Source organism: Scyliorhinus canicula, chromosome 4 (genome assembly GCF_902713615.1).
Source record: "Scyliorhinus canicula chromosome 4, sScyCan1.1, whole genome shotgun sequence".
NCBI classification, from domain to species: domain Eukaryota; kingdom Metazoa; phylum Chordata; class Chondrichthyes; order Carcharhiniformes; family Scyliorhinidae; genus Scyliorhinus; species Scyliorhinus canicula.
The window spans coordinates 84,933,668-84,960,042 of NC_052149.1; the positions used below are offsets into that span (position 1 = coordinate 84,933,668).

The 26,375-nt window shown below is 42.2% G+C and overlaps 2 protein-coding genes across 4 annotated transcripts in view; both read left to right on the top strand.

Moving 5' to 3' along the window:
- The window catches only part of edem3 (ER degradation enhancer, mannosidase alpha-like 3), an 85,561-nt gene that overhangs the window by 12,537 nt on the left and 46,649 nt on the right, over window positions 1-26,375 (top strand). For all 3 annotated transcript variants that reach the window (XM_038794651.1, XM_038794652.1, XM_038794653.1), the window contains exons 2-7: window positions 9,654-9,699; window positions 16,855-16,955; window positions 21,008-21,047; window positions 21,138-21,250; window positions 21,444-21,597; window positions 23,167-23,301. In XM_038794651.1, the coding sequence (XP_038650579.1) occupies window positions 9,654-9,699; window positions 16,855-16,955; window positions 21,008-21,047; window positions 21,138-21,250; window positions 21,444-21,597; window positions 23,167-23,301 (589 nt within the window). The remainder of the gene's footprint in view (window positions 1-9,653; window positions 9,700-16,854; window positions 16,956-21,007; window positions 21,048-21,137; window positions 21,251-21,443; window positions 21,598-23,166; window positions 23,302-26,375) is intronic.
- LOC119964732 (DNA replication complex GINS protein SLD5-like) lies at window positions 25,303-26,195 on the top strand. Its single transcript, XM_038794654.1, has one exon. It carries the CDS (start codon window positions 25,381-25,383, stop codon window positions 26,056-26,058), a length of 678 nt encoding a protein of 225 aa, XP_038650582.1. The 5' UTR covers window positions 25,303-25,380; the 3' UTR covers window positions 26,059-26,195.

Sequence of the window (26,375 nt, forward strand, 5' to 3'; positions counted from 1 at the left end):
AGGGTTATGTATGGGTGGCACGGTAGTACAGTGGTTAGCACTGTCGCTTCACAGCGCCAGGGACCCGGGTTCAATTCCCGGTGTGGGTCACTGTCTGTGCGGAGTCTGCACGGTCTCTCCGTGTCTGCGTGGGTTTCCTCCGGGTGCTCCAGTTTCCTCCCACAAGTCCGAAAGACCTGCTTGTTAGGTGAATTGAACATTCTGAATTCTCACTCGGTGTACCTGAACAGGTGAAGTAGTATGGCAACTAGGAGATTTCCGCAGTAACTTCATTGCAGTGTTAATGTAAGCCTACTTTGTGACACTAATAAAGATTATTATTATTATTATTATTATGTTGACCAGCAAATTGGGAGAACTCCCCTCCACTGCTTGAATAGTGCCATGGGATCCTGTACATACTCAAAGAGAGCATTCCCACCCTAGCTGTCTAAATGATAATGGTAATAAGTCTTACAAAACCAGGTTAAAGTCCAACAGGTTTGTTTCAAACACGAGCTTTCGGAGCACTGCTCCTTCCTCGGGTGAATGACCTGAGGAAGAAGCAGTGCTCTGAAAGTTCGTGTTTGAAACAAACCTGTTGGACTTTAACCTGGTATTGTAAGACTTATTACTGTGCTCACCCCAATCCAACGCCGGCATCTCCACATCATAAATGATAATGAACTGCCTTTTTATGTATATTGCATTTTGAGGACGTGTATTTAAATTTTATGTGTAGGAATAAAATACTTTAACTACAGAAAATGCTGGAAATACTCAGCAGGTCTGTCGGCATCTGTGGAGAGTGAGAAGCAGAATTAATCTTTTGGGTCGTTGACCTTTCATCAGAACTGAAGAAAAAGATGCCTGATGGCACAGTGAATTAGATGTGGACATAAATTATGAACTGAAGACATTTTAACGGAATCTGAGTCAGACGCAATCGTGATTTGTGAAATGTTAATTTCTTTGACAGAACCATAGAACAAGTGGATTAAATCTTGATTCAATAGGGAAATGGGTGGAAACTTTGACTTAAAAATTGGTTTGAGATTAAAATGGTCTGAATAACCCTCCTTGAAGACTAACATGTCTGGATGGACTTCATTTATTATTTTTGCCTACTTATTAAAATAGGAAAAGTTCAGGGCATAGTTTGGAGTACAGTCAAACTACTTTTTTAAAGCAACATTAATTTGGATTTGTTTATTGTCACATGTACCGAGGTACAGTGAAAAGTATTTTTCTGCGTGGAGCTCAAACAGATCATTTGTATGTTAAGAGACCTTGTGAGCTTGGATCTTCCTCTCTGTTTGAATCCTTGACAGCTTCATAGATAGGGATTGCAGAGATGCGTTTTAGCAGATGCACTGTGGAAATAACGGGGATTGTGAATTGAGACAAACTAAGTGTCAAACTGGAACCACAAAACCTCACTGCTCTGTATCCCAAGCTGAGTGTAGTTTTCTGGTCATGCAATTCGAGATTACCTCTTCGGTTTATAAAGCTAGATGAATAATTGATTTAGAATAGGACCCTTGAATATGGGGATAACTGTATGAGACATGGTGTTCTTTTCAGCTGCATAGCTAGAAACTGTAACCAGTTGGGGATGTCTGGCCTAAAGTTGTATAGTTGAATGAATATTCTGGGGTTTTATTTTATTTACCGTTTTTGGGAGGGGAGTGAAGTGTTTCCTGGATGATGCTACATGCACCTTTGAATCCCAGCAGTTGAATGGTTGAATGGATATTTCAATAGAACGTGAAGCACAAAGAGTTGGACTTTTCTCGGGAGGAGAAATTGAAGACTTATCCGTTTGGAGTATTTCTAGCTCCTTTCACATCCTCCTGTTTTGCATGAGTGTCAACATCTGTCCTTTTGCAGATGTGCTTTTCTCTGTTGCGTGACACAGAGAACTAGAATGCAAATTGTGGCACTGACTGCAGACACTTTATCGAACTTTTTTTAAATATAAATTTAGAGTACCCAATTCATGTTTTTTCCAATTAAGGGGCAATTTAGCGTGGCCAATCCACCTACCCTGCACATCTTTGGGTTGTGGATGCGAAACCCATGCAGACACTGGGAGAATGTGTAAACTCCACACGGACAGTGACCTGGGGCCGGGATTGAACCTGGGACTATGGCACCGTGAGGCAGCAGTGCTAACCACTGCACCACCGTGCTGCCCTCACTTTAATGAACTTGTAGCAGATTTATAGCCTGTATTTTCGTAGATCACTGATGCTGTTAATTTTCTGAATTTTGGTTCATTCTACTACGGGATGTAGCCATTGAAGGGGGGGGGGGGGGGGGGGGGCATGTGAATGGTGTTAGCTACATTCCTCGTTTATCTTAGTGGCCTGAGTATAAGCTTGAGACAAGGCTTGATTCATGTAGTTTGAGGCCTGAAGACATGCTAGATATTATTGAAGAACATATCCTTAAAAAAGTGGTTATATTTATATTTAAATGTGCACACAGAACTGTGAAACACTTTTTCATCATTCCTCTCGGAACATTTGATTAAGAAATCCTACTTTTATGTAAAAGTTTGCTGCTTTGACAAGATGTAAATTATTTAACCCCAAAAAAGACTTGTTCTCTGTTTTATTGTGCAAGCTGGTGAGATGCCAGTGTTTTCTTTTATTAGTGACCAGATCATTGTTTTAATGCAAATAATATGCGACTGTTGTTGTGTTAATTAGTTTCCGTTTGTTTTTTTAAAGAACCATTTAAAATAGTAACTTTTGGGAAACCGCATTGAACAAAAAGGTTGGTTCAAAAACTGCCTGTTCCTCTCCCATCAATAATTTATTTTTCAACCTTCTTGAGGCACATATTAGACCTGGCTGAAGGCTGGTGGAAGGCTGGTGGATCTCATACTTCTGTGCCGTGACTACTCCATCCCTTTTCTACATGCCAAGTGTCTTTCCTTCTTCACTGTTGAGGACATATCCTAGAAGTAATTTCCTAGATATAACTGGGAGGCAAAAGTAAAAAGGGAGGGAGGCAATTAGTCACCAGAGAAAGGGTGCTGAGAAAATTATTAGAGCTAAAGGCCAATAAGTCCCCAGGTGTTGATGGACTTCACCCTAGGGCCTTAAAAGAAGTAGCTGCTGAGGTGGTAGATGCATTCGTTTTAATTTTCCAAAATTCCCTAGATTCTACAAAGATGCCATCAGATTGGAAACTAGTGAATGTAACTAACTCCTCTATTCAAGAAACAAGGGAGACCGAAAACAGGAACCTACAGGCCAATTAGCTTAACATCTGCCTTATGGAAACTGCTAGAATCCATTATTAAAGAGGAATTATTATAGCAGGGCACTCAGAAAATCTCAGTGGAATAGGCAGAGTCAACATGGTGTGAAAGGGAACTCGTGTTTGACTAACTTTTGAGAGCTCTTTGGAAAATAACCAAGAAATATGGATAAAGGGGAACATGTGTATTTGGTGTACTAAGATTTTCAAGAGACATAGACAAAGTGTGACATCAAAGGGTACTACATAAAATAAGAGCTCACAGTATAAGAAGTAGCATGGATAGAGGATTGATTAACTAACAGGAAACGTAGTAAGAATAAATGGGTAATTTTCAGGTTGTTAAGATGTAGGCCATAGAGTGCCACGGGGATCAGTGCTGAGGTCTCAAGTATTTTCAATCTATGTTAATGACTTGGATAAAAGGACCAATTGTACTATTGCTAAATTCGTTGAGATACATTTGTAGGTAGGGGAGTAAATTGTGGAGAGGACATGAGGGACGGAATTTCCCCCAAGCCCCTGCTGGTGAGATGGTAGGCATGGGGTAGGATATGGCAGGATGCCCAGAAATTGGTTTCAAACCAGCATAAATTTACAGTGGGAACTTCTGGTGCCCGCCATGGCGGGTCTGAAAACCTGCCAGAGGCCACTGTAAACTTCATTTGCATCCCATTTGGCCCAATGTAGCCCTGCCAGCTTTCTACAAGCGCAACCCAGTGACTCCTACTCCCATGTCTTTTTTCCATGGCCCTGCAATTCGTTTCCATTAAGGTGCTTATCCAGTTCCCGTTTGACAGCTGTGTTTAAATCTGTCTCCACCACACTCTTGGGCAGGGCATTCTAGATCAAAAATTCTTGCTGCACAAAAGAAGTTCCTCATGCTACCGTTGCTTCTTTTGCCAGTTACCTTGAATTCGTGTCCTCTGGTTCTTGACCCTCTGCCAATGGAAATTGTTTCTCTCTATCTACTCTATCTAGACCTCCTCATGATTTTGAACATATCTACCAAATCTGCTCTTAATCTCTTCTCTAAGGAGAAAAACCAAATTTCTCAAATCTATCGATGTAACTGAAGTCTCTCATCCCTCAACCATTCTCACCACACTATAGGAAAGATGTGATTGCACTAGAAAGGGTGCAAAGGAGATTCACTAGCATGTTGCCTGGGCTGGAGTGTTTCAGCTATGAAGAGAGGCTGGTTAGGCTGGAGTTGTTCTCCTTCGAACAGAGAAGGCTGAGGGGGTTTTGGGGGGGGGTGGGAGAACCTGGTTGAGATGTACAAAATTATGAGGGACATAGAATAGATAGGAGGAACCTTGTCCCCTTAGTGGAGGAGTCAATAGCCAGGGGGTGTAGATTTAAGGTGATGGGCAGGAGATTTAGAGGGGATATGAGGAAAAACCTTTTCACCCAGAGGGTGGGAATCTAGAACTCACAAAGGGTGGTAGAGGCAGGAACCTTCAACATTTAAGAGGCACTTGGATAAGCCATCACATACACGACTATGGACCAAGTGCTGGAAAATGGGATTAGAATAGACAGGTTCTTAATGGCCAGCACAGACATGATGTCCGATGAGTCTCTTTCTGTGCACTGTGACTCTGACTCTTTTCTGAACTCTCTCTAAAGCCTTCCTAAAGTGTGGTGCCCAGAATTGTGCACAATACTCCAGTTGAGGTTCAGCCTGTCTTTAATACAGCTTCATCATCATTTCTACATTCCTGTTAATATAACCCACTCTCTCAACTTGCCAACTTCAACAATGTGGGTACATATACTCCGAGCTCTCTGTTCCTCCACCTCCTTTAGAATTGTACCCTTTTGATTATATTGACTCATCTCGCTTTTCCTATCGCAATCTATCACTGTGTATTAAATTTAGTTTTCCACAGCTTGGGCCATTCCCCAGTTAATTTCCCCATGAAGTCTCTCATTATCCTAGAGTAATAGAATGGTTAGAGCACAGGAGGAGGCCTACCCTCATCACATTTGCTCTACTTCCAGTTTTTATGTCATCTGCAAATTTTGGAATTATGCCCTGTACACCTAAGATCAAGAAAAGCAGTGGTCCTAGTGTTGACCCTTGGAAAACCTCACTATATACCTTTCTGCAAACCAAAATATAGCAATTTTGACTATTCTCTTTTAGATGTAGTTCAGCTAACTTCATATCCATGTTGTGACTTCTCTTTCATTGCATGAGCTTCAATCTTGCTGAAAAGTCTATTATGCAGACCTGTATCAAATACCTATTGGAACTCCACATATATCACACAAAGTCCATTACCCTCAGCAATCCTCTAATACCTCATCAAAAACACTCAATCAAGTTACTTAAATACGATTTGCCTTTAACAAATTCATGCTGGCTTTCCTTGATCAATCCACACTTGTCTAAGCGATTGTTAACTCTGTGCCGGATTATCAATTCCAAAAGCTTTCTCACCGCCAATGTTAAACTGACTGGCTTGTCATTGCTGAGTTTATCCTTGCACCACTTCTTGAATGTCTGGCATCACCCGTATCTAAGGAGCCAGTATTTCCAGAATTTCCACCCTTCCTTCAACATCCTTGAATGTATCCTATCTAGTCATGGGAACTTAATTTTAAGTCCATCCAGTCGTTCTAGTATCTCCACTTTATTAATTCCCAGCATATCCAGTTTCTCAACTTAGTCCTCTTTCACTATGGCTTTGGCAACATCATCATCTTGATAAATAATACAAAATATTCATTTAGTACCTTAGCCATGTCCTGTGCCTTCCTTTTTTTCAGAAATATCGAAACATAGAAAACAGGAGCCGGTGTAAGCCATTCGGTCCATCGAGCCTGCTCCACAATTCTGTGCGACCATGGTTGATCTTCTATCTCAATGCCATATATACCACTTTGTTCTCTAATAGGTCCCACCCCTCCTCCAACTATCTTTTTACTATTTATATTCCCAAAAGAGGTTGTGGATTCTCTTCTACATTAGCTGCTAATCTCTTCTCATATTCTCTTTTTTTTTGTCCCCCTCATTTTCTTTTTCACTTTCTCTCTGAGCTTTTTATTCAGCATGGTTTTCTCTTGTACTACCGACCTGACATCTGTCATGTACCCCCTTTTATCAGCTTCGTTTTATTCTCTTTTTTTCTTCCTCCAAGGAGCTCCAGCTTTGGTTGCACAATCTTTCTTGCTTGTGGGAATGTACCTCTACCTCTTTAAAGACAGCCTATTGTTCCATTACAGTTTTGCCTGCTAATCATTGATTCCATTTTCCCTGAGACATCTGTTCTCAATCCACTGAAATTGGCATTTTGATCCAGGACGAGATCCAGCAATGCTTCCCTCTTTGGGCTGGAAACATAAGATTGGTTGTTCTGCCATTGGTATTTTTGGGATGTTTACTGGCCTAGAACATTTACTGTGTTTGTTTATGAAATAATCATTGTATTCCAAATGTAATTTATTATATGAATTGATATCCGGTATTTTAACATGGCAAAATGCTATTTAAAAATAAAGAAAAGCTTGCATTAATATGGCATGTTTTAAGACCACTGGAAATCTAAAAGCACCCTTAAAGCCAATAAAGTAATTTTTGAAGTGTAGTCACTGTTGTAAATGTGGGAAACCTGGCAGCCATTTTGAAAACAGCATGTTCCCAAACAGCTATGTGATAATGATCAGATAATCTGTTTTTTGTGATGTTGAAGGATAGCTTCTTTTCAGAATAGTGCCCTGGAATCTTTCACATACACCTGAGAGGGCAGATGGAACCTCTTTTTTTAAAAAAAAAACCTTCAACAGTGCAACACTCCTTCAATGCTGCACTGGAGTGTCAGGCTTGATATATTGTGCTCAAGGCTTGGTGTTGAGCGCAGGACCTTATCATTCAGAAGCAAGAGTGCTACCAACTAAATCAAAGCTGACATTATACATTGAAGTAATTCATTCTTTTACATCTCAATTGAAGTTAATTTGAATGACAGAAGATTGTAATGTTTAATTGTAATGTTTAATTGAAAGATTTTGGATTCAATTACATTGTGGCAAGGCGACATGAAGAATGAGTTTAGAATATGTTTATCATGCAGTTCCTGAAATGTTTACTTTCATAGTTGAAGGGTTCTGAAACATAGATTTTGGCATTCTTTATTCGTGAAACTGAGTGAAAACCCTGTACTGAATACAAAAGCAACAATGTGTATTTATATAATGGCTTTAACATAATAAACATCCCAAGATGTTTCACAGGAGCATCATTTTTGAAAATAAATTTAGAGTACCCAATTACTTTTTTTTCCAATTAAAGGGCAATTTAGCATGGCCAATCCACCTACCCTGCACATCTTTGGGTTGTGGGGGTGAGACCCACACAACACTGGGAGAAGGTGCAAACTCCACACAGACAATGGCCTGGGGCCGGGATCGAACCTGGGATTGAAATTTGGCCTACTTAAGAGGCCAAAATTGAAGGAGAACAGGAATCTTAGAGGATTGTAAAGATTAGAGAGATAAGTAGTGAATGTTTTAAAGGGATTTGAAAACCAGGATAATAATGTTTAAATTAAGGCATGTTTAACTTGGTGCAATGTTGATCAGTGAACCCAGAGGTGATGGTCAAACAGGAGTTGGTGCAAGTTAGGACTCGGGAAACAGTTTTGGGTGACCACAAATTTTCAGAGGCTTGAGAATGTGCCAGATTAGTTTGTGAATACATTTAAAATAAAATCTACAATAGTTGGGCAGAGGTATTTACCGTAATATATGCTCCCATCCAACTGCTTCATACAATTTCAGATACAAATTGTTTTATTTTGAATCTTCAGATAAACATTTTGCCATCACCCACATCCTGTTCCACAGTTAAAGCTCAGTTTAGAGTCAGAGTTTTACAGCATCCCATCGTGTTTGTGCTGTTCATCGAACACTTACCTTGTAAACATTAATTGAATTTTAAATTCCACCGGCTGTCATTGTGGGATTTAAACCCATATCCAGAGCATTAGCCTAGGCCTCTAGATTATTAATCCAGTGACATTACCATTACACCACTATCTGTCCTACTTACACATTTAAGTGATTGCAAGTTACATCTCTGTTTCTACCTAGTAAGTCTAGGCACAATAGTACTGTAGTAATTTACAGCTATTCACGTCTGGCCAAAAAGTCACTTTTTCCTCTAAAAACGTGCAAGTTTTTGGCTTGTAATAGTTCAATCTTTCAATGTTGAGCAGTGACAGATTTACGGCCTGAGTTTTCCAGCCAGTTTCGATGGCAAGATCTTTGATCCCGTTGGCGACGGACCTCTGCTGTGGATTTCCTGGTAGCGGGGGGGTGCATAGAACAGGAAGCCCAATTGACATCAGGGAATTCAGAAGATCCCACGCCGGCCAGTGGCAGGCTGCCTCTGCTGCTGTGAAACGCGCTGCGCAGGGAGTGTGGTAAATCTTGTCCACTATGATTCAAGTAGGTGTTAGTTTTAAACTCGCACAAGGTTTGAAAAGCATAGCTGAAACCAACAGGGGGATTTGCCCTCTGGCAGATTAGAGTAAAAATATCAAGAAATCTTTGGTTTGTGTGGGAGTAGGAGAAAGGATTCTAAAGTGATGACTTTTCTGATGACTCAAAAGTGGCACATTATTTTGCCGTCTTTTCCTTTTTTGCATATAATTGAAGCATATGTGTCATTGCATGTTTAGTAGTTCACACAAGTATCTAGCACAAATTTTCTTTGATTGAAATTAAATTCTCTTCGGTTCTTGGGGAAAAGCAGGATTGCACTTAGCACCAAATTTGAAGTGAGCCGAAGTTCTCGTCTTTTTCTCCTGCTGCCTACAAAAGGACAAAATCCTATCTGGTAACCGAATAAAAATCGGTGGTAATTTCTCTCCATGTTGCAAGTTGGTACGTGGAAATGATTTGGCATGGCTTAAATGTTTAGTTGGCTCAATGAGCAACCATCTATTTATAACCGCTTCAACTGTTCCAAAACATTTTGAATGACACTGCTTTTGCTTTGTGTTGCAATTTGGCACAAATGACAGATCCTTACTGAAATTCTTCTCCAATGTTGCAGACTGATCTATTCACAATGCTCTTTGTGTACATGCTTCTAAAATTGCATAAGCTTGGGCCCTAGGAAATGTGTATTTAACCACTGAATTGTTCTCAGGAATTTTCTACAAGGGGTCTGCCTGCCTGCTTTACTGTAAAGCTGTTGTGGCCCCAGCCAGATGTAATTGTAACAAGAAGGACTTGCATTTATATAGCGCTTTTCAAACCATGAGATGTGTCAAAACACTTTACAGTGAAGTACTTTTAAAGTGTGGAACCTTGTAATATAGGGTAAAATGTATAGTGTAATTGTGTCCTTACAATTGAACTTGACCATGATACTTTTTTTTAACTTACAGGGATCAAGTACTAGAGATGTTTGATCATGCTTATCAAAATTACATGGTAAGTTGCACCAAACCTTACTTATTTAAAAAAAATAAAATTTAGATAACCAATATTTTCCAATTAAGGAGCGATTTCTCCCCCACAACCCAAAGATGTGCAGGCTAAATTCAGGATTGATTGTGCATTTTCAATCCAAGCCCAGGTCAGCATACTGATGCACTGAACTGGTTCAGCAAATTTGTGTGGAAGTAGAATCAGAGACTGATGAGTAAATGTGTCCCCACTGTCTGTATGGAAGGCCATAATGTTATAATTTGCCATTGTGGTCAATTGCATATTATGATAATGTAGTAATAATTTTTATGCGTATCACAAGTAGGCTTACATTAACATTTCAAATGCTATTCAAAATGTCCAACACGTGTTTTGGGACTTGTGGGAGGAAACCGGAGTATCCAATTCATTTTTTCCAATTAAGGGGAAATTTAGCGTGACCAATCCACCCATCCTGCACATATTTAGGTTGTGGGGGCAAAACCCACACAAACAGGGGGCAAATGTGCAAACTCCACACGAACAGTAACCACTGCACCATCATGCTGCCTGCATAAACCTTTACTTTATAATTTATTGCATCAGCCTATCAGCAAATGATTCTGTGCAGTGAAGTTGTTATGTAACATTAGTTGAGCCCTATTATACTTACTGTTACCCAATGTGACCGTCAGTGTCACCCACAGGTGCAATGCATGTGTAACGTTGCAATCATTTGCTGTTTTTAATCTGTTATAAGCAAATGGAAATGGCTACTTGATTTCTGTTCGGGTAGTAAATCCTTTGAGTTATAAAGTACTGTACTATGAAAATTAGCTGTTTCTGCTATCTTGCAAAGTAGTGTGGGGGGGGGGGGGGGCGTGCTGTTGATTGAATAGATTGACGTGAATTTGGATCATTGTGAAAATGATTATATTTTGGTGCAATGTTGATGTTATTAGGACTTTTCAGTGGTAGAGATGTCATTTGACCTGAAAATAAGAATTAATGTTACTTTTTCCGAGATGAAAATGTAATATGGAAAAGACATCCCACCCCTAGCCATAGAGTAGAAAGCCATTGCTTTATCCAGTTTGATTCTCCTGAAATCATGCCACATATGAAAGTTCAGATAGCACATTTGCTACATCATTGACATTATAGTTCTCAGCCATGTTATTTTTTTATTGCTGTAGCTTTTATTATGTTTTTGGGATGATCATAAAACTTGAACAAGACAAACATGTACTTGCCCTGTTAACAAACAGCCAGAACTCCACCATTAGCTCTGCTTGTTCTGTGATGAATAGGCAGCAGAGTGGTCATTTCAATCTTCAGTTCCAATGTTTGGCTTTGTTACTGAGCTCACATGGGTCACACCTTGGTAAAGCAGGATATGAGCAACTGGGTGAACAGATCACAGTTCCACAATAGGAATGTTAAACTATTGTAAAAGGCATCATGTTCTGAATCAATTTTTAAAAAACAACTCCAAAAGTGCCCAAATTGCTTATTCAAAAGAAGGAATTTGTTAATATATTTTTGCTTTTACTGTATTTCTAAAGATGCGAGTCGTACAAATGCAAACATCACTTTTAAATATTTGTCAAGCAAAAATAAAAATGGATTTGGCACTTGACTTGCACCAAGAAAGTTGAATTTTAATAAGCAAACAGATGTAGGATGCCACTAGCTCTTTTAGCACACTTGTAATGCTCACATCCTCTGTTGGTACAGTACAATTTAAAATATTTTGCTTCAGGTTAAACTTGGTTAAATGTGAGTTTTGGGTAGCATTGCACAAAGCTGGCTAATAGAGTATTTGAAAAATGTAATTCCTTTTGAAACAAAGCACGAGGTATATTTAGTGCATAGAGTCATCGAGTTTTACAACACTGAAAGAGGCCCTTCAGCCCATCATGTCTGTGCTGGCTATCAAGCACTATTCTAATCCCATTTTCTAGCACTTGGTCCGTAGCCTTGTATGCGCTGGCATTTAAATTACTCATCTAAATGCTGCTTAAATGTTGAGGGGTCCTGCTTCTACTACCCTTTCAGGCAGTTGAGCTCCAGATTCCCTTCACCTTTTGGATGAAAAGTTTTCTTCCTCAAATCCCCTCTAAATCTTCTGCTCCTTACCTTAAATCTATGCCCCCTGGTTATTGACCCCTTTACTCAGTGTGTCATAACAGATAGGAAAGCATGTGAACATTGCAACTAATCAAAATGCACCTTTCACAAAATGAGTGGGATTAACTACTCATGAACAGAAATGATAATGGCTGGCAATGTAGATATGTCATTGGAACCTGTGTGACAGTCTGTCGTACACTTCTAGGTGAGTGAGTGAGATCTCTTTTGAGACTATCAGTTGCAAAATAGTATACCTGTGTTAGAAGATTGGAGTTGAATCAACATTTTGTTGCATTGTTATTTGACGAGGCAGTTGTCACATTAGAATTTGTGGGAATAAATTATTATCCTTCCTTCCTTTTTGGAAACCAAAACTTAAAAAAATTCATTTCAGGGATGTGGATGTCGTTGGCTAAGCCAGCATTCATTGCCCATCCCTAATTTCCCTTGAGACTGCTACAGTCCGTGTGATGTAGCTATACCCACAGTGGTATTAGGGAGGGAGTTCCAGGATTTTGATCCAGCAACAGAAGGATCGGTGATATATTTCAAAGGCGAATGGCAAGTGGCTTGTAGGGGAACTTCCAGGTGGTGGTGTTTCTATGCTACCTTTGCCTTTCTAGATGGTGATGGTAATGGGTTGGTTAAGTGCTAAGGAGCCTTGGTGAGTTGCTGCAGTGCATATTGTTAATGGTACACACTGCTGCTACTGTGCAACAGTGTAGGAGGGAGTGGATATTTGTCGAAGAGATGCTAATTAAGCAGGCTGCTTTGTTCTGGATGGTGTCAAGCTTCTTGAGCGTTGTTGGAGCTGCACTCATTCAGTCCAGGGGAGAGTATTCCGTCACACTTCTCACTTGTGTCATGTAGACTATGGACTGACTTTGGAGAGTCAGAAGATGAGTTGATCGGCTCAGGATTCCTAGCCTCTGACCGGCTTTTGTATGGTTAGCCCAGTTCAATTTCTGGCCAACGCTAACATCAAGGATTCACTGATGTATTTGTTTGTTATCTGCAGCACAGAAGGAGACCATTCAGCCCATCGGGCCTGCACCGGCTCCCAAAAGAGCAACCTAACTAGTCCCATTCCCAAGCCCTATCTCCATATCCTTCTAAATTCAGCACTTTTGAATATATACAGCTCTCTTTTCTTTTCTCCAATGTTCTATTTCCCTTCCAGGCCGTATTTCCCCTCTGCACACCATCACACTATCTCTCTTGATTAACTCCCTGCTACTTTATTTCACCTATCATTCCCTCACACCCCTCTCTGTTTCCACTTTCTCTCATTAACCCCTCCCAAGTCTCCCCCTCATCCCCATAACCTTTCCCCATTACCCCTCCCTTTTCATCCTTCCCCATTCTCCTCTCCATTACCGTTCCCTCTCACCTCATAATTAGAACTGCTCATTCCCCAATCAGCTTCCAATTACCGCTCCCCATTCCGTCTGGATTATCCCCTTCCTATTTCCCTGCAAATTACCCTTCCCATTTCTCTCACTCAGTTATCCCTCCCCATTGCCTCCTCCAAAAATTTCTATCCCAATTTCCCCTCCTTTCCCAATGCATAGACTCCTGTCCGATTTACTCCTCCCCATAATCCCTCCCAGTTACCCTGCTGTACTCCCTTTCCCCACTCCTTCTTCCAATTCCCTCTCCCCGTTCTTCTTCCCAATTACTTTTCACCATAACACCTTCCCCATTCCCTTTCCCAATCCCCCTCTGCATTCTTCTTCTCAATTACCATTCCCTATTCCCCTCCCCAGTTACCCTTCCAATTCTCTTTCCCCATTCCTCTTCCCCATTACCCCTTCCCAATTTCCCCATCCCATTCAACCTTCCACTTTACCTCCTCCCAATTACCCCCTTCCATTTATCCCTCTCCCAATTCTCCTTCCACTTTACTCCTTCAAGTGGTAATAGTTAGATTCTCTCGTGTTGGAGATGGCCATTTCCTGGCACCTGGGGGCGTAAATGTCACTTACCACATGTCAGCCTAAGCTTGGATATTGTCCAGGTCTTGTTGCATTTAAAAAAAAATATTTTTATTAAGGCATTTGTGTGTACATTAAACACAAACCAACACAAGAGTAAGAACAAACCGAAACCTCATAACAAATAAATAACTACCCAAACTCCCTGTCGTTCCCCCTCCACCCAACCTGCCTTCCCCATTTTAACCCCTTTAACCCACCCCCTGCTGACACCTCAATTTTCCTTGAAGAAGTTGATGAACGGCTTCCATCTCTGTAAAACCCATCAACCGACCCTCTTAAGGCGAACTTGATTTTCTCCAGTCTAGGAACTCTGTCAGGTCGCTCACCCGCACCCCCACTACCCACTTCCTACCTATGGCTACATTCGCTGCCAAGTAATAGTTCATTATATTTGGCAAGGCCCGGCCCCACCTCCTTCGCCCCGGTTCCAACAGCACCTTCTTTACCCGTGGTTATTGCCCCGCCCACACAAACTCCGAGATCAAAGTATTAACTTCCCCCCCAAAATCATTTTTCAGGAAAGATCAGGAGGCTCTGAAAAACAAATAAGAGCCTCCAAGTGTGGTCTCACCAAAGCCCTGTACAATTGTAGCAAGTCTTCTTTATTCTTGTACTCCAATCCCTTTATTGTAAAGGCCAATATGGCAGTTGGCTTTCTAATTGCCTGCTGTACCTTCATGCTAACTTTGCATTCCTTGTACGAGTACAACTAAGTCCCTCTGGCATCAATATTAATGAGTTACACACCTTTTTTTAAAAAAAATATTTTGCTTTTCTATTCTGATTACCAAAGTGAATAACCTCACACTTCCCACATTAGCTGATACCTTGTTGCCTAGTCACGTAACCTCTGCATCTTTTGGGGGCCTTTTTTTTTGTCCTCTTCAAAGCTTGTATTCTCATTGAGCTTTCTATAGTCAGTCAACTTTGACATGTTACTCTGTCTCTTCGTCTAAGTTATTAATCGAGATTGGAAATAGCTGAGACACGAAAAGTGATCGTGAAACATTGCACTAGTTACAGCTTGCCAACTTGCAAATGTCCCATTTATCCATACTTTGTGCTTCCTGCCCATTAACCAACCCTTTCGCCATGATGATACATTACACGTAACTCACTGAGCCCTTATCTTGCATATTAATCTTTTGTGCGACACCATATTGAATGTCTTTTGCAATTCCAAGAATACCACATCAATTAGTTCCCTTTAATCTGGCCTACTAATTACATCCTCAAAAAGTTCTAATACATTTTTCAAACTTAATTTCACTTCCATGAAACCATGTTAACTTTGATCATACTATGCTTTTCTAAATGAATTATATTATATTTATTTTAGCCACTCCTTTTTATCCTTGTAATGGTTCTTGCGATTTGTTTTTATATTTTTGACTAGCTCTCTCTCATTCTAATTTTATCAATTCTTTGGCCTTTTGTGATTTTGAAAGCGGTCCAATATTCAAACTGAAACTTGCATTACTGCACACAGATAATACCCAACACCAAGAAAACCCTCCCTGTAATCTTATCACCACTGCACATCTGGGATGTCCCAAATAGAAATTTCAACTAATTAACCGCAACTTCAAACCACTCCTTCATGTAAAGCCCTGACTGAAACATTTGCAGACTCATTTGCCCCATCAAGATACCCAGAGAAGGAGCACTGATTAGTGTTAACACACTTCCACCTCTGATCTTATTAAATGAACATTTTTCACATTTCATTTGCAATTATTTTAAATCTATTTACCAGCTTCTCAAACTTGTTTTTTTCATTGATCTTAATTATTAAAAATGCAATCTTCATACTAGAAGTTATACTCCTAAAACATGCATCATAAAATTAGATATTCGTGACAATGGGCTATTGAGTAACATGTCTTCCTATTTAAGCAGAACTTCTATTTTATTTTAATGTTCTTCCTTCTCAATGTTCGGGCTACTTGTTGGGTTGTATCTGCAAAGTGTCAGTAGCTCTCCAGTACCTCATCAAATGGCTGTTCTTCATTTGTGAATTTAGACATTAAGGACAGAATATTTCCGAAAAATAGCAAACTCTTCTGACTGAAAAACAGTATGTTTCTCTCCAGAAACAACCCAAGTTTTCAGACTACATTTTCTGGCAGTTTGTGCACAATCTGAAGGCCTGATTTGTGCTATCACTCTTACAGGGCAGGGCCTGATAGAGCTGGCAAGGCCGACTACTCCGAGATGAGGGCGACAACTTTAAAGGGCACCTCTATCTGCATTTAAAATCGATTTCCCCAACTTGGCACTGCCCGGTACCCTGGCAGTGTCAACTGGCCATGTGTCTCACCACACAGGAGCTATACCACCTCTGTGCCCCCGAGCGTGGTCATCGCGACTGGTTCTTGTTTTTGGAAGCCAGTGGTGATTCGAGCCGGTGTGACATCACGCCGACTGGGTGGAAGGATTGATGGATGCTTTGAGGGATTCATTGTGTGACCTATTTGTGTACAGGTTCAACTTGTGACAGAATGGGGAATTTATTCAGTCTTTGTAAAGTTTGGAATTATAGAATTTACAGTGCAGAGGGAGGCCATTCGGCCCATCGAGTCTGCACCGGCTCTTTTGAAAGAGCACCCTGCCCAAGCCCACACCTCCACCCTATTCCCATAACCCAGTAACCCCACCCAACACTAAGGGCAATTTTGGACACTAAGGGCAATTTAGCATGGCCAATCCACCTAACCTGCACATCTTTGGACTTTGGGAGGAAATCGGAGCATCTGGAGGAAACCCACGCACACACGGGGAGAACGTGCAGACTCCGCACAGACAGTGACCCAAGCCGGGAATCGAACCTGGGACCCTGGAGCTGTGAAGCAATTGTGCTAACGACTATGCTACCGTGCTGCCCTGGGTTGCAAGCTCAAATTACATGGTTTGAACAGAAGTAGAATAGCATATCTTATACTTTATTGATGAAACTATTGTTGGTCTTAACTTGAATACCTTTTACTTCCTATTGAGTTCAATTTTTGGCGTGAAAAAGATTGACTTCAGTTTTTTTGGATTTGTACAGGAACATGCTTATCCAGCTGACGAACTAATGCCGTTGACATGTCGTGGTCGTGTGCGTGGTCTGGAACCTAGTCGTGGTGACGTGGACGATGCGCTTGGCAAGTTAGTGTTTGTTTAAAAGTAATTTTCACTACTAATCACAACTGATCTTGCATAAACTGAAGGAATGTGGAATGCAAGTCCAAAGTTTAGGCTAAGGCAGAATTTTACAGTTGATATATTTTGACTGCTGTAATTATTTAGTGTTATTTTGGAATACTGGAGGTCAAGCTGCTGACAGCTTTTTAAAAAAATGTATTCATGGGTTGTGGGTGCTGCTGGCTGGGCCTGTATTTATTGTCCAGCCCTAATTGCCCATGAATTGAGTGGCATTTCAGAGGGCATTTAAAAGTCCATCACATTGCTGTGAATCTGGAATCGCATGTAGGCCAGATCAGGTAAGGGCAGCAGATTTCCTTCCCCAAATGACATTAGTAAATCAGATGGGTTTTTATGACAATCGACAATGGTTTCATGATCATCATTAGACTTCTAATTCCGGATTTATATTGAATTAAAATTTCAACATCCGGTTCCCCAGAGCATTTTATAAGTGTATTAAGAGCAAGAGGATGACCAAGGACAGAGTGGGGCCCATTGGGGAACAACAGGGCAATCTGTGCATGGAATTAGAGGTACATGGGCGAGGTCATAAATCAATATTTCCATCTGTATTCACTAAGGAAAAAGCCATGGCAACTGCTGATTTCAGTTGGGACGGTGAAATTTTCAACCACAGTAAGATTTATAAGGATGAGTTATTAGATGTTTCAGCAGGCATAAAGATGCATAAATCCCCAGGGCCTGAAGAGGTGTATCCCAGACTGCTATGGGAGACAAGAAAGGAGATTGCTGGGGCCCTGACACAGATATTTCAACCTTCGTTGGCCACAGATGACTGGAGGATAGCTAATGTGGTACCTTTATTCAGGAAGGGCAGCAGGGTTAAGCCAAATAATTACAGACCAGTTGTCTAATGTCAGTGGTCTGGAAATTATTGGAAGAAATTCTGAGGGACAGGCTAAATCAACACTTGGAAAGGCCCAGGGATAGTCAGCATGGATTTGTTGGTGGGAGATCCTGTCAAACTAATTTAGTTGCGTTTTTTGAAAAGGTAACTAGATTTATTGATGTCGGTAGCGCAGTTGATGTGGTTTACGTGTAAGGTCTTTGACAAGATCGAAACGATTAGAGCCCATGCGATCCATTGCAAATTGGCAAATTGGATCCAAAAGTGGCCTGTTAATAGAAGGTAAAGGGTGATTGTGGAGGTTTGCTTTTGTGATCGGAAATCTGTGACCAGCAGTGTACCACCGGGATCAGTGCTGGGACCCTTGCTGTTTGTTTATACATTAACGACTTTGATGTGAATGTAGAAAGTATAATTAGTAAGTTTGCAGAAACACAAAAACTGGTGGTGTTGTTGATAGTGTTAGGCTACAGACTGATATTGATCAGCTAGTAAGAGCAATGGCAGATGGAATTCAATCCTGATAAGTGTGAGGAGATGCATTTTGGGAGGTCTAATAAGGGTAGGATATACACAATGAACTACTTAGTAGGTCCCTTGGGAGTAGTGAGGAGCAAAGGGGCCTTGGTGTACAAGTCCTTAGATCCCTGAAGGTGACAGGACTGGTAAATAGGATGGTGAAGAAGGCATATTGAATGCTTGCTTTTATTGGCCAGGGCATAAAATATAGGAACAGGAGGTGGCCATTGGGCCTCAAGCCCGCTCCGTCATTCGTTATCATAGAATGATAGAATTTACAGTGCAGAAGGAGGCCATTCAGCCCATTGAGTCTGCACCCGCTCTTGGAAAGAGCACCCTACCCAAGGTCAACACCCCCACCCTATCCCCATAACCCAGTAACCCCACTTAATTTTTTTGGACACTAAGGGCAATTTATCATGGCCAATCCACCTAACCTGCGCATCTTTTGACTGTGGGAGGAAACCGGAGCACCCGGAGGAAACCCACGCACACACTGGGAGGATGTGCAGACTCCGCACAGACAGTGACCCAGGCAGGAATCGAACCTGGGACCCTGGAGCTGTGAAGCAATTGTGCTATCCACAATGCTACCGTGCTGTTATGATCATGACTGATCATCCAACTCAATAGCCTATTCCTGCTTTCCTACCATAGCCTTTGATACCCTTTGTCCTAAGTGCTCTATCTAATAGAGAGGTCTTGGTACAACTTTATTAAAAAAATTGGTTAAGCCACCGATGGAACAATGTGTACATTTCTGGTCACCACATCATCGGAAGGATGTGATTGTACTGGAGGGTGTGCAGAGGAGATTCACCAAGATGTTGGGATGGAAGATTTCAGCTATGAGGAGAGAAAGGATAGGTTGGGTTTGTTTTCCTTGGAGCAGAGGAGGCTGAGAGGGGATCTGATAGAGGTATCCAAAATTATGAGAGGCATAGATAGGGTAGATCATAAGAATCCTTTCCCAATGGCAGAGGTGTCTAAGACCAGAGGACATAGATTTAAGATGAGGAGTAAGTGGTTTAGAGGGGACCTGAGGAAACATTTTTTCACCTGGAGAGTGGTGGTAATGTGGAACATGGCTGCCTGAGAGGGTGGAGGAGGCAGGTACTCTCGCATCATTTAAGGAGCATTTGGATGAGCACTCAAATTGGCACGACACAGTGGGCTATGGATCACGTGCTGGTAAATGGGATTAATATAGATTGGTATTTGATGGTCAGCATAGCCATGGTGGGTTGAAAGGTCTGTTTCTGTACTGTATCATTTACCCTGGGTCTCTGGTTCCCAGTCCAGTGACAATGCCACTACACCACCACCTTCCCACATGAAGACTTCAGTTTTGAAGTTTCTTGGTGCACAATTTATTCCCCGCTTGGTCACTGTCTGTGCGGAGTCAGCACGTTCTCCCCGTGTCTGCGTGGGTTTCCTCCGGGTTCTCCATTTCCTCCCACAGTCCAAAGATGTGCAGGTTAGGTGGATTGGCCATGCTAAATTGCCCTTAGTGACCAAAAAGGTTAGAAGAGGCTATTGGATTCCGGGGTTAGTGTGGAAGTGAGGGCTTAAGTGGGTCAGTGCAGACTTGATGGGCCAAATGGCCTCCTTCTGCACTGTATGTTCTATGTAATTCATATTCTTCTTTTTGCCAACTGACCTGCAAGACTCAAGTGATGCAAAGAGTACTCCTGAATCTCGCTGTGGTTTATACTACAGTAAAAGTTACACGGCTATTGGTGGGAGTCAAGCCTACTGCCTGTTTCTTTAGGATGCACTTTAATGTACAACAACTATAACAACTAGAGAGCTCATGTTACACTAAATTACCAGGATCTTAACACGTTTGACTGTGCAGGTAGAATCTGAAAACAGTTATCATCCCAGCAACAATTGTCTCAATATTCTAAGCAGTTCCAGTTGAGATATGAAATGAAATGAAAATGAAATGAAAATCGCTTATTGTCACGAGTAGGCTTCAATTAAGTTACTGTGAAAAGCCCCTAGTCGCCACATCCCGGCACCTGTCCGGGGAGGTTGGTACGGGAATTGAACCGTGCTGCTGGCCTGCTTGGTCTGCTTTAAAAGCCAGCGATTTAGCCCAGTGAGCTAAACCAGATATAGAACAGAAGCTGTAATTAATGTATATTATTGATGACCTCAAATTTATTAATTTACCAAATACCGAGGGGAGATTGTGTCACTATCTAGAAATGTGTGGTTCTCTGGGATTGGCAGAGTAGGGATGAGGGCAGGCGGCTTTAAATGGCCTTGCAGCAGGCTGGAGTTTTGGTTGTAGGGCCATGTTAGGATCGCAAGTGAGGCTGCTCTATGCCTGGTACAATCAGGTGGAGCTCTGTCCATTTGTACCTGAATTTCGCTAGAAAATTTGGAAATCACATTCCACAATTCTGTGCATTTACCATGAAAAGTATAAACCTGTCATGTAAGTCTGTTCCACCGCTGTATTAAAAGGTATAGTGTATGACTATTTTCTTAGGTGATTTTTATATAACTGGAAATCAGCCAACAGAATTTTAAAAATGTACAAAAATGGGTTCTGCATGTGTGTATCGAAAACCGACTTATTCCATCTTGGATCAACTGTAACTACTTTTTCTTTCAGGTTTTCTTTGACTTTAGTTGATACGCTGGACACCCTTGCAGTAAGTGAAAGCTACTTTGCTCATATTTCAAATGGACTGAAGGACAAACAGTTACAATTTGTTATTAAATCATATGCTTTTGTGTTGTAGCTGCTGAATCAAATAGAAGAATTTGAAGTTGCTGTGAAAAGAGTTATAAGTGATGTTCACTTGGACAATGATATTGTGGTCTCAGTCTTTGAGACCAATATTCGGGTGCTTGGGTAAGTTTTAAAAAAGGTATAATTGAAATTTACTTTATTTACACTATATTTCTTCTGCCGGACTCTGAATATTTTGAAAGCACCATAAAAGTAAATTGTGTCAAAAGTAATAGTAAAAACAGACTTTAGCTCATAATGTAAATACAAGAATTGAATTGCACGAAAAAAGCCAAGTAATTATTATTTCCATTAGGGGTTTGCTGGGAGGCCACACTATGGCTCTTACACTGAGAGATCAAGGTGAGCAGATGCAATGGTATAATGATGAGCTTCTTGACATGGCAAAGGAACTTGGATACAGGTTACTGCCAGCATTCAACACTACCAGTGGACTTCCCTACCCCAGGGTGAGTAATGCACTTCTTTTAATATAATTTAACAATGTATCAATAGTAGGTGGTCTCCTCATGGTACACCGCCTTCAAGACAAACAGGAACAGAGGGTGGGGGATTATTGGATCAAGGCTAAGGCGTGACTCCAACGATAGCGACAAGGAGAGGGTAGAATATTTATGGCGGGTAGGATTATGGGAAGGGAGGACAGTGAAATGGAGACAGGACAGGAAGGGGTGAAGGTTGTAATGGGATGATTGCAACAATGTAGAAGCGATGCAGGAAAGGGAGAACAAAATAGTTGCAACAGAAAAAAAAATTGTTTCCTGCAATAAGGAAGCTGAAATGAAAAGAAAAGGCTTACGAACATATGAATTGGGAGCAGTTGTAGACCACTTGGCCCCTCGTGCCACTCTGCCATTCATTAAGATCATGGCTGAGTTATTATAACCTCAACCCCACATTCCTGTCTACCACATATAACCCTGTTACTCAAGAGTATCTTGCTCTGCCTTAAAGATATTCAAATATTCAAAGCTTTGGAGTTGACTGCAGCTTAGGCATGTTGCACATCTGGCTGAGGTACTGGCTTTTGCAGTTAAATTAAGAGCTACTAAATATCTTAACAGGGTGGTTTTGGACTGTGTATAATGCAGGTCAGATCCACCATTAGCGTAGATTTCCAAGCTGTACTACAGAAGTCCAGAAAGTAGTCTAAATTGGAGGAGAGGGATTGAAAAAGAGAATGGTGGTAGACCATTATCGCCAAATCCTTCGAGTGGAGGAGGGTTGGTGTGGTCAGGGATGACAGGTTATATTTTAGCTACCAAAAATATTTTCACTGGCTGGAAAACTGAATCACTGAGCATGGGTCTGCTGCTTGACTTTCCATTTACCATCAGTCCTGGGGAAATAGAGCTGCAGTTTGTCACAAAATAGCAGTGATGCCAGTCAAGAAGGACACGAGCAAAAGACGTTAGGCCAGATCACTACATTATTGCAGGGAGCTTAAATATTCAGCTAATGCTTGAGGTGGCGTTGGAAAAAACTCACCACATATTAAAATGTACTTAAATTCTCTGTTTTTAGAACACACAAAAACTATTTTGAATCACTCTGGTACATGTTTGTTAAGGTTATTGCAAAGATACCCAATGCTGTTGGTGTGGGATTGCACCCAGAGTGTACATAGCCACTGTTCTGTGAACTAACATTACATGACTGTTGTAACATTGTAAGGATCAATCACAGTGCTACCTGCAGGCATAATTTGGTGCTGCATCCAAACATTGTCACTTGAAATAAATTTCCTCATAGACATCATTTAACATAGATCTTTCCATACATTTTGAAATGGAGTATTACAGTCTCATTTTTAATATATAATGGAATAACCTTTATCATGTTTTTGACTAAAACACATTGTTTTATAGTGAACTGTAAAAGCAATTTAAGTATCATCAGTGTTGAATCACATGGAACTGGCTCATTGGTATAAATATTAATGAATTAGAAAAGTTCTCTGTGTACATTATTATTTTTATTTTCCATTATAGCTTCTTTTTTTTAATTTTGAAATACAGGTCAATCTGAAATATGGGTTGAGGCGACCTGAAGCCAAAACAGGTACAGAGACGGACACCTGTACAGCCTGCGCAGGGACCCTTATTCTGGAGTTTGCTGCTCTTAGCAGACTTTCTGGAAATCCAGTTTTTGAGGTGGGTGGTATTTTGTCATTTTTTAGGTCAATAAATTAGTAATGGGCAGCCCGGTGGCACAGTGGTTAGCACTGCTGCCTCACTGCGCCAGAGAACCAGGTTCAATTCCAGCCTTTGGTGACTGTGGAGTTTGCACTTTCTCAGTATCTGTGTGGGTTTCCTCCGAGTGCTCCAGTTTCCCCTCTCAATCTAAAGATGAGTAGGTTGGGTGGGATAGCCGTGCTAAATTTCCCCTTTTTGTCCAAAGATATGAGGTTAGGTGGATTGGCCATGATCAATGCGTGGGGTTACAAGGTTGGGTGGGTGAGTGGGCTTGGGTGGAGTGCTCTTTTGGAGAATCGGTGCAGACTCGACAGACCAAATGCTCTCTTTCTACACTGCTGATTCTGTGATTCTATTCTATTGTTCAGAATCTGTATGGAATAAATCTGGAGTTGGATGCATCTAATGCAAATAAACTCTGTCTCATTACTAATTTTTCACTACCCCAAAACAGAGATGATCTTCAGCTCATGATGTCTGTGCCAACTCTGTGAATGGACTATCCGCAATCTCATTCTCCTGCATTTTTACGAAGATCTATAATTGTTTTTCATAGAATCCCTACAGTGCAGAAGGAAGCCATTCGGCCTATCGAGTCTGCACTGACCCTCTGAAAGGGCATCCTACCGAGGCCCAATCCTCCACCCCATCCCTATAATCTCATCTAGGAGCAACTGTGGGAGGAAACTGGAGCACGCGGAGGAAACCCACGCAGACACGAGGAGAACGTGCAGACTCTGCACTGACAGTGAACAAGTCGGGAATCAAACCCAGGTCCCTAGCGCGGTGAAGCAACAGTGCTAACCAATGTGCAATTGTGCTGCCCTGACTTTGATGCCTGCTTTAGAGTCTGGAACCGCCAGCCTTATACCTATGTCCCTTTCAGGCATTGGATTTCTAATGCTTTTTTAAAAAAAAAAAAATACCTCCCCCTTAAGCTGATGCCTCATTTTCCTTGAAAAAGTTGATGAACGGCTTCCATCTCTGGGCAAACCCATTAACTGACCACTCTTAAGGCAAACTTGATTTTCTCCAACCTCAGAAACTCCGCCAGGCCGCTCACCCACACCCGCGGCTTCGGTGGCACGAGTCTCTCCACTCCAGCAAAATCCGACTCTGGACTGCCAGGGAGGCAAAGGCCAAAATGTCGGCCTCTCCTGCCCTCTAGACTCCTGTGTCTTCCGGCACACCAAATATCACCACCTCTGGACTCGAGCCTCCTTCAGCTTCAGTACCTTGGACATTATGTCCGTGAACCCCTGCCAGAACCTCTTCAGTTTCGGACATGCCCAAAGCATGTGGACATGGTTCGCGGGCCTCCCTGCGCACCGCCCACACCTGCCCTCCACTCCCTCAAAGAACATACTCACCTTGGCCACCGTCATGTGCGCCCTATGAACTAACATAAACTGGATCAGGCTAAGCCTAGCACATGATGAAGTCGCATTCACAGAGCCTCCTCCCACAACCAAGTCTCCATTCCTCCTCTTCCCTCACCCCTCCCCCAAGCTCCTCCTCCCATTTCCTCTTGATTTCTCCTATCGGGGCTCCCTCCCAATCCATTTGCTCCTTGTAAATCTTGGACATCTTGCCCTCCCCCACTCTCTCCTTCCATACCACCTTATCCTGTAGTTCTAGCGGCGGCAGATCGGCAAAAGATGGCACCTGCTTCCTCACATAATCCAGTAACTGTAAGTAACAGAACCCGTTCCCACTAGGCAGCTCATATTCCTCCTCCAATTCCTCAAACTTGAAAAGCTGCCCCCCCCCCCCCCATTGGTTAGCACTGTTGCTTCACAGCGCTAGGGACCTGGGTTTGATTCCCGACTTGTTCACTGTCTGTGCAGAGTCTGCACGTTCTCCTCGTGTCTGCGTGGGTTTCTTCTGGGTGCTCCAGTTTCCTCCCACAGTTGCTCCTAGATGAGATTATGGGGATAGGGGTGGAGGATTGGGGACGTCAGACGTCGGGCCTGCCGCAGGCCGGCCGGCCTTCGGGCGGGAACTTGGCGGCGCCTCCTCGCCCTCTGTTTGGGGAGAATGGCTGGGGAGGGGGAAGGGGAAGACACCGAGCTGTCCCGGGACTCCGAGCAGGAGGAGGAGATTCTGACCCCGGCTCAGCTCATCGCCAAACTGGAGGAGGCCTGGCTGAATGAGAAGTATTCGCCTGACCTCCTTGAAAATAAATCTGAGATTGTGGAGTGTGTGATGGAACAACTGGACCACATGGAGCAGAATTTGCAGCGAGCGAGGAAGGGAGATCTGAAAGTCACCATTCACCGAATGGAGATGGAGCGGATTCGCTACGTCCTCAGCAGCTACTTGAGATCACGGTTGCAAAAGATAGAGAAGTTCTTCCCTCATATCTTGGAGAAAGAGAAGTCCCTTCACGAGGCAGCACCATCCTGTTTATCCCCACAAGAATTCACCTTTGCAAAAGAGTACTCGGCCAATTGTGAGGCGTTCCTGAGGGGCCTTGCTCTGAAACACATGCCTCCAAACCTGCAACCGCTGGACCTCTTAAAAGCCGTTCCCAAGCCCAACCTGGATTCCTTTGTCTTCCTGACAGTGAAGGAGAGGCAGGAGAACATTCTGGTGGAGCCGGAGACCGAGGACCAGAGGGAGTACACCGTGGATTTGGAGGAAGGCTCCCAACACTTGATGAAATACAAGACGATTGCCCCTCTTGTGGCGAGTGGGGCAGTGCAGCTGATATGAACGGAGAGCCGGAGAGAGTTGTCACGTGCATGAACCTGAAGAATTTGGGCCCACGTTCTCAGGTGGAAAATAGTCCTCTTTGTGAGTGTGCAAGAACTAATAAAATTATTTGTCACTTAAAAAAAAAAAAAAAAAAAGGGGTGGAGGATTGGGCCTCAAACAGATCCCCAAAGCGCTCGATCCCTGCCCGTTACCAACCCCAAAACCCCGCATCCAATCCCAACCCCCTCATGAAAATCTATGATTACCGCAAATCAGTGCCCACACCGAGGCACCTTCCAACCTCAAATGCTGCCGCGACTGTCCCCATACCCGCA

Excerpts from the sequence above, each read along its gene's own strand:
- LOC119964732 (XM_038794654.1), top strand. The coding sequence starts at position 25,381 with ATGGCTGGGGAGGGGGAAGGGGAAGACACCGAGCTGTCCCGGGACTCC.